This window comes from Euleptes europaea, chromosome 2 (genome assembly GCF_029931775.1).
Source record: "Euleptes europaea isolate rEulEur1 chromosome 2, rEulEur1.hap1, whole genome shotgun sequence".
In the NCBI taxonomy this organism is placed as follows: domain Eukaryota; kingdom Metazoa; phylum Chordata; class Lepidosauria; order Squamata; family Sphaerodactylidae; genus Euleptes; species Euleptes europaea.
The window spans coordinates 134,175,525-134,186,478 of NC_079313.1; the positions used below are offsets into that span (position 1 = coordinate 134,175,525).

Below are 10,954 nucleotides of genomic sequence, written 5' to 3' on the forward strand. Positions count from 1 at the left end.
GTTGCCTTTTTCAGGTCCAGTTAACACCTGGTGCGTTCAGATGTGGAAAAATAAGCATTTGGGAAGAGGAGCACATAATGCTTATGGTGCAGTGGTCTATACCCATCAGCAAATGGCCGCACAGGAATGGGAGGCCTGTCGCTCATTGGGAGAGGACGCGGTTTGCATGCAGAAGGTTCCTTACTTACCCATGGCCTGTCCAGTTGAAAATCTTTCTATGGTTGTGGGGGACCATGGCTCAGTGGTAGAGCATCTGCTTGGCATGCAGAAGGTCCCAGGTTCAATCCCCAGCATCTCCAGTTAAAGGGACCAGGCAACAGGTGATGTGAAAGGCCCTAGAGAGCTGCTGCCAGTCTGAGTAGACAATACTGACTATGATGGACCAAGGGTCTGATTCAGTATAAGGCAGCTTCATGTGTTCATGTGACGCTGAAATGTCTCCGCTGGTAGATTGTACTGGGGCGGGGGGAGGCATGGCTTAGTGGGAGAGCATCTGCTTGGCATGCAGAAGGTCCCAGGTTCAACCCCCAGCATCTCCAGTTAAAAGGAGCGGGCAGTAGGTGATGGGAAAGACCCTCACCTCACCCTGGAGAGCCCCTTCCTGTCTGAGCAGACAGTACTGACCATAATGGACCAGTGGTCTGATTCAGTGTAAGGCAGCTTTGTGTGTTCATTATACTGGGTTGAGGCCGTGGCCTAGAGCATCTGCTCGGCATGCAGAAGGTCCCAGGTTCAATTCCCAGCATCTCGAGCTAGAAGGATGAGGTGGTAGGTAATGTAAAAGACCTCAGCCTGAGATTCTGGAGAGCCATTGCCAGTCTGAGTAGAAAATACTGACCTTGATGGACCAATGGTCTGATTCCATATAAGGCAGTTTCATATGTTCATGCTTTGTGTACTGGTCTAGGTTGACCATTGGCCAGTGGCACAGAACTGGAAGAAGTACAGGAGAGGGCAACCAAGATGATTTGGGGGTTGGAGCACCTTCCCTGTGATGAAAGACTGAAGAGTCTGGGATTTTTTGGTTTAGAAAATAGATGACTGGAGGTGGGGGCGGACATGACAGAGGTTTGTAAAATTATGCATGGGGTGGAGAGAGTTGACAAACAATTATTTCTCCTTCCCATGTCTCTCATGTCAAAAAGACAAAATTTCTGTTTATGTGATTCAAGAAACATTTTTCTGTTTATCTTAAAACCAGGGTTTCTCTGGCCAGAACTAGGCGTTGCCCAAAACACAGGGCTGCCCCAGAAAATGGTATCCCCGTGTTGCCTTGCCACACGAACCCACATGATGTTACATCTTTCTGTGTTTGCCCACCTTGTGTTGCTGTGGGAGGAGGAGGGTACAATGTGCATGATGATGTTCTCCCCATGGGAGAACATGGGGAATGCCTCACAGGGATTCCGTTTTCAGTAGCAGCTCTGTGTTTGGGGAGAACTTGTAGTTCTCGTGAATTAACCAAAAGTACATCTTGGTTTTGGAATTTGTGCTGGAGGAAGTGCCCCATGGATGCGGACTCTGCTCGACAAAAGCATACACTAGAATAAAAAATGTGTTTGTCTTTAAGGTGCTGGAAATCTCTTGTTTATTTTTGCTGCAACAGCCTGTCTGGATTTATTGACTCATCTGGATTAAAATCTGTAATGTGACATGGCCGAAGGAAATTTACTCCTACTGCCAAGGCAAACACCTGCTTCGCATTCATTTGGGATTTGAGATTCAGATTTGGCCAAGGATTACTGTCCTGTCTCGGTTCAGCTTCCTATTTTCAGTAACCTTGTATCTCAGCCTTGCTGGACGAGGTGCAACCGACACCCCCTTTTTTTGTAGGGAAAAGGTACAGAAGAGGGAATATCAGCAGGCCCAGCTGTTTTAGCAAGCGGTCTTTGCCAAGATTCCTGCTTTCCCACATGGCACAGGAGCTTGTCTTCCTTTGCGTCTGGTCACTGCCCAAGCCAAGATAGTAGCAAAGGGTTCTCGCACAATCCTGTTTTCTTAATTTCCCAGGGTTTTTTTGTTTTTTGGTTTTTGCTGATTCAACTGCCATCGTAATTTTGGGAGAGCAGCAGCCTCTACTGGTCAATCTCTGTAAAGATCGGCAGGCATTTCTTTTGCCGAGTTTGAGAAGTTCCAAAATGGGTGATACCTTAAAAATATATATGTTAATTAATAATAAAAAATAAAAAAAGTGTGCAGGCTTTTGAATTCCACCAAACTCTTCATCAGCCTGGATATTTAATAACAAAAAAAGGCTGGGCGGGGGGAGCTCAAGAAAAAGGCAAAAGGGTTTGCAGGAAAAAGTGGAAATAGGAAGATCCTTTCCCTTCAGTTTTTCAGCTCAAAATTTCCCTCTTTGCCAATATCTCCCCCCCCCCCTTCCAAATGTTGATTCGCCAGCCAGGTCAGGATAAAGAAGGAGAAGAAGAGTTGGTTTTTATGTGCCGACTTTCTCTACCACTTAAGGAAGAATCAAACCGGCTTATAATCACCTTCCCCACAACAGACACCTTGTGAGGTAGGTGGCGCTGGGAGAGCTCTAAGAGAGCTGTGACTAGCCCAAGGTCACCCAGCTGGCTTCATATAGAGGAGTGGGGAATCAAATCTGGTTCTCCAGACCAGAGTCCACCGCTCCAGACCACCGCTCTTAACCACTACACCCCGCTGGCTCTCGAGTTTCTACCCTTGCCCTGCCAACCATCAAATAGCGTACCACAAGCTCTCATGAATATCTTGTCAGGCAGCTGTAAGCAAGGTGCTGGAAAGCCCGCCCACCGCTTCCTCCTTGGTCTTGACCAGCACTTGCCCGGTCCGGTCCGTTTACCTTTCCTCTCTTGTTTGGTTTCTAGGAATGAAGATCGCGAGCGAGCGTGGCGGGCATCGCGAGAAACCAAACTGGAGACCATTCCAAACTGTGAAGCCTGGTGAGTTGCATTTTGGGCTGCGCTCGGAGCGGCAGTTTTGCGTCCGCGCCTCCCTCCCATGCGAGCGTTTCCTTCCTCGGGTGGGGCTTTGTTCTGAAGGCCAACGGCCGGCTGTTTGGCGAAGAGGGCGTTGGTGGCGCCCACGCTACAGAGCTTGTCCCCAACAAGGATGGAGACGTCCGCTCCATAGTGGTTCCTTCTGCCCTCTGTGTACTGGTGAGCATTTTGAGAGTGTCCGTTAGTTTTTTGACGGCTGAAACTGAGATCTGTCCAAGACGGCTCTGCTCTGTCTCTGGGCGTTTTTTTTTAACAGCATTTTAAAAGTTGCTTGATTTGAGTCTGGTAGCATCTCAGAGACCAACAAGATTTTCAGAGTATGAACTTTTGAGATTCAGAGCTGCCTACGTCAGATATCTGACGAAGGGTGCTTTGACTCTCGAAAGCTCATACCCCCAAAATCTTGTCGCTCTCTAAGATGTGGCTGAACTCAAATCTACCTGGTCTACTGCAGACCAATACAGCGGCCCTCTGACACAGGGGTTCCCCAAAGTGGTGGAATAAACAAACACCTGGAATAAACAAATTTCTGACTTGTCTTTGGTCAGAGGGCGGAGAACCTGTAGAGATTGTTTCAGAGGGTATCCATGTTGGACTGCAGTAGAGTCCAGTCACAGTCACACCTTAGAGACCAACAAGATTTGTGGGGGTGTAAGCTTTCGAGAGTCAAAGCTCCCTGTGTCAGATATTTGACGTAGGGAGCTTTGACTATTCTCTAGTATCAAAGGAGCATGCCTATTGTGTTGGGTGCTTTGGAACGCAGGCAGGACGGTGCTGCTGCCGTCGTCTTGTTTGGGGGCTTCCTAGAGGCACCTGGTTGGCCACTGTGTTCACAAACTGCTAGACTTGATGGACCTTGGTCTGATCCAGCAGGGCCTCGCTTATGTTCTTATGACTCTTGAAAGCTCATACCCCCAAAATCTTGTTGGGCTCTAAGGTGCGATTGGACTTGAATCGAGCTGGTCTACTGCAGACCAGTACAGCGACTCTCTGAAACAGGGGTCTCCAACGTAGTGCCCGCACCATGGTGTCCTCTAACACCTTTCCTGGCGCCTGCCAAGTGTTTTTAGAAAGTGGGAGGAGCCATGGGGGCTCAAATACTCTTCTTGCCCGCCATTCTCTGGCGTATTGCTTGTTTTCATTGACGGCGATCATTCATGTTTATCTTTGAAGATTTTTTAAATTTAAAATCGATCTAACCACTTTTAAAATGAGTAAATGTGAACAAATCGCAACGATATATAAAAAAAACCTTGCAACTTAAATGAAATAGAAACAGAAATACATACATCACCGTCCTTTTTCCTCATCATATCTAAAAATTAAAAGAGAAGATACAATTTCTTACATTCTCACCAAAGCGCTTCTGGAAAGATTAGATAGTCTCATGCAACCCACATTGGAGAGACATAGGGTTGTTTTGGGCATAGCTATCCTATCTAGGCCCAGTTACTCACATAAAATACTCACATGACTGTATCGAAACAGACTAATTCATTTCCTCTGAATATATTATGTCAATTAACTTTAGTTAATTAATTAACTTTAAACTCACTTATAATTAACTTTCTCATAGAAATGTTGCAAATTAAAGATCTGCTCGTTATTCACATTGTAACCTTTATCAGGGCCAGTGTACTTAAAAATATATTTTTTTAAAAAATAAAAAACAATGGATTTTTAAATCAAATGTTTTTCAATGAAAAATCTATATAAAGATAGTTTTCTATTTAAGATGCATTATTGCCCAAAGTTCATGAAATACGGATTAGTTTTTAATTATGTAGCATGAGGCTGTATATTCATGCAATGTTTATTTATTTATTGGTAAATGGATTCCATTAATCCGTTCACAATGTCATGCCCTTCCAGAGGTTTCTGTAAGATTATTTGGGGCAGTTTTTCTATCTAGAAAATATTATCATAGATGCTTGGTAATGCAGTTCTCAAAACTATGAATTTGTGTCTGCAGAGATAACGGGCCTCTTCTTCACAGCAAAAATGTTATAAAATAAACAGAGTTCAGAAAAAGACCTTAATCCCCTTGTTTCTTTGCAAATTTATGTGCGCAGAATCAACCCCCTACCTCTTAAGTGCGAAATTTCAAGAACAATTAATAGAAAATTGTTTGGAGTGGAATAGATCTGCAGAAGGAGCTAAGTGTGAGGAGGGAGGGGTAAGCAGTAAAAATGAAAAGTGAAACCTTTTGAGCAGAATTCTCCACAAGCCTTGGGATTTTCATGTGTACAGCCTGATATTTATCATACTATTCTCTTCCAGGAGGAGAAAACCTATAATGGCAGCAGGCCGTAAAAGAGGGTAGAAAACCATGATTTAAATCTAGTCTTGCCAACTAGTGATTTCAATCGTGATTTCAATCATGATTTAAATCAATTTGATTTAAATCAAATCCATCCTGTTCTGCATCTGATGAGTCTGAGACAGTAAGAATGCCACTGAAATGGTAGAAGTAAAATCTCAGGCCTGCTTTAATCGGTCATATATCTAGGGTTGCCAACCTCCAGGTGGTGGCTGGAGATCTCCTGCTATGACACCTGATCTCCAGTAGATAGAGATCACCTCCCCTGGAGAAAATGGCCGCTTTGGAAATTGGACTCTATGGCATTGAAGTCCCTCCCCTACCCAAACCCCGCCCTCCTCAGACTCCACCCCCAAAATCTCCAGGTATTTCCCAACCCAGAGCTGGCAACCCTATTCGGGTCTGCGGGGGCAGTTTGTGGCCCCCTGAGCCAGATGACATCACCTCTTAATTTTGTATTTAGAGGAAGTGTTGAATTTTCAATAGACCCTATTTCTTAATTACCATTCCAGACTTTATGACTATTTCTTGACTATGAGATATTGATAATTGAATTTATGGCAGCAATATTACATCCCCTCATTTAAGAGAGAAACACATACGAGGATTAGTTTTCCTTGTGGATGGAAGCCTAAAGCAGAGGAAGAAGCTTTGCAGTTATATATTTTATTATCTTGCAAAAACAACGCACACAGAGTCACACAGATTTTTTGGGTAGTTAATTCTGCTGAGATGAGACTTGATGAGAAATAGCAGTTTGTCATATCCGAGTGGCGTTTGGGAGACCAGATCCGTTTGGTGGCCTGAATATTTGCTTTTCTTGCCCTGGATTCTGGCCGTGAAGCTTAAGAGCCCCAGCCAGGCAGCTCAGAGCAGGGAGAAGCCGATTGCGTCTCTGTTGACTAACGTGCTATCTCTCCCCCTTTGTGTCTCTTGCGGTTCCCTCCCACGGGGGTTTGCCTCTGCTGGGCGGGATCTCCGTTTCCAGCACCAAACCGACCACTGAGGAGATCAAGGGCTGGGCCCAGTCGTTCGACAAGTTGATGAAGAACCCGGCCGGCAGGAACGTGTTCCGGGAATTCTTACGGACTGAGTACAGCGAAGAGAACATGCTCTTTTGGTTAGCGTGCGAGGAGCTCAAAAGCGAATGTAACAAGCAGTCCATAGAGGAGAAAGCGCGGGTGATATACGAGGACTACATCTCCATCCTCTCGCCAAAGGAGGTATGTTGACATAGTTATATAATAGGATTATCAGCGGATATGGAACTTGATGGAGCCCAAGAAAAGGGGTCCATGCCCCAGGGAGCATACAGTCTAAAATGGTTGACCGGGGAGACGCTGACAAAAGAGAGGAGGGCGTGGGCATAAATGGAACCCAATTCAAGTTATAGCTGCAGTGTAACACAAAATGGGTTCCAGGTTCCCTGATGCTTCCAGGTTGTCTTCAAGGGCAGTCCCACACAACAGCATATTACAGCAGTCCTGCCTAGAGGTTACGAGTTCAAGAAAGTGGGCCCCACCCTGGTCAAGCTTTCATTCTCCTACTTTGGTTCCCTTCCTCTCCCTGAGGTTCGGCACCTCACCTACGCTAATTGGTGTTTGTATTGTGTGTGTGTTTTGCTCGCACCATTCAGGTCAGCCTGGACTCCCGCGTGCGCGAAGGCATCAACCGCAAGATGCAGGAGCCGTCCCCGCACACCTTTGACGATGCGCAGCTACAGATCTACACGCTCATGCACAGAGACTCCTATCCTCGTTTTCTGAACTCGGCCATATACAAAGCGTTAGCCCAGAGCGTCTCGCGGTCGTCTTCAGAGTCCTAAGCCCCTCCCATCTTTCCCAGGGGATGCCTACGTGATGGGTTGGCTCTTCTACGCAGGACGGGGGCGATTGAGTAAACAGACCTCACCCCGTGGCCCCTGTGCCACGGAACGAGCTGAAACGGCACCCCGAATCCCGCAACCCATCCTAGTTTTTGACTTCTGCCTCTTTGTCCGGCCATGGGAAAGCTCACTCCGTGTAATATTGCCCCGTCTTCATCCACAGAACGGTGGCCAACAGCTCCTGCTGTCATGTGAACGCCAAACTCAGGCCTCTGCTTTTACTACTGAATCCTGCTGGCCCTAGCAGAAGAATAAGAGGATGGAGAGGTGTGGGGAACATAGGGGGCAAACCGAGCGGGGAGGGGGGGGAAGGCCAAAGTCCCAATTCTTGAACGTTGTTCCGTTCTTTGATCTGTTGTTCCTTTCCTGTTCAAAAGGTTGCGCTGCAATCCTTTAGGCCCAAAGAAATGACCTCCGATGGTTCGGGTGGCAACTTGAGTCCAATCACTTTGCATGTCAAATTGGAAGGGGCTGAATTGCAGAGAAGTGCTGTGGCGGTACTTCCATAGAAGGCTTCTGTGCAGCTCGTGGCCTGGCTCTTCCTCCCACAGACATTTGTTCCGTCCGGGGCCAGGCCGCAGGCGGTCTCCTTTCGTCCCTGCTTGGTAGAAATGAAGGGGGGAAACAGCACCTCCTGTGCAATGTTGCGCTGATTAAGTTGCTAATGCAGCGTCCCCCTTCTCCAAAGAACCAACAGCAGCAGAAACCGACCGAGAAATGATCCCAAACGTCCTGAAATTTGTGGGGCTTGCTGGTTAATGTCGTGTTTGGGCAAGTTTCTCAAACTGGGGAGAGAGGTGGGGTTTGGGATATGAACCGCCAACGGTTGAGAGTTACTACGCTTTTTTGCAGTTCAAGCCAACCTCCTGTGGAATTTCGGCTCGGCTCATAAATAAGTAGGGCCCATTCCGAGCTGTCCCCTATCCGCACCGTTCCTCCCAGATTCTCTTCCTGCAACAGTTGGAGGGGAAGGGGAAGGGATGGGTTACCCCCGTGAAGCTTGAGCAAGGGAAAGTTCTCGGCGCAAAGCTCCTTGGAGGTCAACGTTTGCTTGGACTTCCGGGCCCTTAGAAACCTGGAATGGTTGGTAAGAGGCAGTTATTGGTGATACTTGTCCTGGGAACTTCCTTTTGATTCGTCTCCATTAGGTTTAACTGCCTGGAGGAGCTGCCATCTGGGGGAAGTTCAGTCTTGGAAGGGAGGAGTCGAAGTTTTCCTCTTGTTTTTTAAATGGTTCGGTCCTTTTCCAAATCTGCTCCGAATTCTCTGAAAATTTGGGCATCCACGTTCGGCCAAGAAGGGCATGGGTTCCCTGTCTCGAGTTTCGCTGGGAGTGGGTTCCTGAAGGATTCCTCGTGAGTAGAGATTACTCTGTGTATTTCCAGCAGCATCCCATGGTGGCCTAGCACATACACAGACCCGTGCCACACAAGTGCGCGCATGTCGCTGAAGCCCCCTGAACTCTTCCCTGGGGTGGGGTGGGGGCTGAGATTGAGAATGGATTTTGGGTGGGATTTCCATAGATGGGGAAATGGGGTGGGCGGCAGGAATGTTTTCCACCAGGCCTGTTTTGGAAGCGGAGCTGGGGGGAACGGAAACCCGATCCTTTTAGCGATACAATCACTCTGCCGGACTTTTCAGCTTGATTTTACCATGCCGCCGGCCAGAGGCCAAAACCTTCGGGACTCTGCACTTGCACAGAGGCATGCTGTACAACTGCTTTGAGCAGGTAGCAGCCCGCTTTTGACACCAGGCCAACAAAATCCCGTGGGCGGCTGTTTTTACTTCTTCCAGAGTCATGATGATCACACCCTAGAGCCACAGTTGGGAGTCCATCAGCAGTGCCCGTGCAGGGAGCTCCCTTCCTTGAAGAGCTTGAAGGTCCGGTCTCGTTTTCCCCACGGTGCCTTTGCAGCGTGGGTGCAGGAAAACCAGCTTGCCAAGGAACGGTGGGCCTGCCCCGCATGGATTGCGCCCAGCCGCCTTCCTCCTGCTCCAACCGCAGCGTGATCTGAATCAAGTTCTCACCCAAACCCGGGCCGAGGTCCCTCGGTGAACTTCTCCACGACTGTTTTGTGTGTCCTGTTTTCATCCGAGATCCGGCAACATAACTTTTCCTTTTTTCTCTCTTTCATAATTTCAAGTGCTTCTCTGTGGTTTTATTCGCGGCGCTGAAGTTGTGGCGGGTGCTGGTAACGGGTGTGTGGCTTGGGAGGAGTCCGGTTTTATGCCGCGGCTTGGGACCAAAGGAAAGACCCCAAACTGCGGTCTGTTCTTCACTGCCTCTTGTTAAACATGTGTCTGTGTATACACACATGCACGCACTGAAAGCTTTTGGGATACGGTTTAGCCTAGCCCGGGAACTTGTTGGCCCTAGTGGGCCCCCAGTTTTACATGCACACCCAATATAAGCACTCCTATATCTCTGAGAAGAGAGCTTAGTTGTGCAGCCAGTAAATTACAGATTCTCTGCCTTGTTTTTCAGGTCTTTCTTCCTCTTAATTCCTCCTCCCCATGAACTTTCAGAAGGAGCCCCCCAGTCCTGTCCCTTTCCCAACAAATTAAAACCAGAGGACACGTGTCCATGCGAGCAGACTTCAATGGGAAGACGTTTTGACCTGTGGAACTCTCTTCCACCAGAAGTAATAAAGGCTAATTGCATAATTAAGGGGGTTTTTTTTAAGGACACGGCAAATTTGTGGAAGGTCAGAATAGCATCAGTCTGAAAGCGAAGGATGACATTCATGCTTGAAATACAAAGCTAATGTGTTCCCTAGGGGTTTTGAGCAAACAAAAACCGGTATTCCCAGTGTGCAAGCGGAACAGACCAATCTAGGACTCCTGTTTCTTTAGACTTAATATAATAGAGTCTGCCCTACAAAACTGCCATTTCCTCTAGGGGAGGCTGATTTCCAGAGATTACTTGTAGTTCTGGGCAAACCCCAGGCCCCAGCTTGAGAGTGGTAAACTTATCTGTGTGGTGAAGACTGACCGGGAAAGGAAACCTGTGTGATGCTTCATCGTTTTGGCCTGAATGTGGCCCATGTTGCGCAGGACTGCTGGCAGTGGTCCACCAACTTGAGTGGTGACGGTGGTGGAAAGTGCCGTCAAGTCATGGCCAACTTATGGCAACCCCATAGGTTCCACAAGGAAGGAGACGAACAGAGATGGTTTGCCGTTGCCTGCCTCTGCATAGCAACCCTGAACTTCCTCGGTGGTCTCCCATCCAAGTACTTACCAGGGCTGACCCTAATAGAATCATAGAGTTGGAAGGGGCCAGACAGGCCGTCTAGTCCAACCCCCTACTCAATGCAGGATCAGCCTAGAGCATCCCTGACAAATGTTCGTCCAGCCTCTGAAGACTGCCAGCGAGGGGGAGCTCACCACCTCCCTAGGTACCCTATTCCACTGCTGAACTACTCTCACTGTAAAAAATGTTTTCCTTATATCTGGCTGGTACCTTTCCACCCGCAATTTAAACCCGTTATTGCGAGTCCTGTCATCTTCCAAGATTGGGCTAGCCTGGGCCATCCAGATAAGGTCAAGTATTCCGTGCAACTTTTAAAATAAATGTCCCTGATTACTCGATTGATCCCAGAGGATTTTGCCAAGTGGGAAAACTTTGGAGAGGCCTGTAAGTGTCTGGTGCTGCAGTCTTAGAGAATGCACACAGGTGCCTTAAAGAAGCAGATTCTCTGGTGTGTAATACTAACGAATCCAGCTTCCTGGCCCGCACACCAGGCTAGCCAGTTAAGGCCAGAGAACGTC

The 10,954-nt window shown here is 47.8% G+C and overlaps 1 protein-coding gene across 1 annotated transcript in view; it reads left to right on the top strand.

Moving 5' to 3' along the window:
- Positions 1-7,133, top strand: part of RGS19 (regulator of G protein signaling 19) — a 39,017-nt gene extending 31,884 nt beyond the window's left edge. Inside the window, exons 4-6 of the mRNA XM_056844482.1 lie at positions 2,850-2,924; positions 6,290-6,524; positions 6,938-7,133. Coding sequence (XP_056700460.1) covers positions 2,850-2,924; positions 6,290-6,524; positions 6,938-7,126 — 499 coding nt within the window. The 3' untranslated portion in view covers positions 7,127-7,133. The remainder of the gene's footprint in view (positions 1-2,849; positions 2,925-6,289; positions 6,525-6,937) is intronic.
- Positions 7,134-10,954: the final 3,821 nt, after the last annotated feature.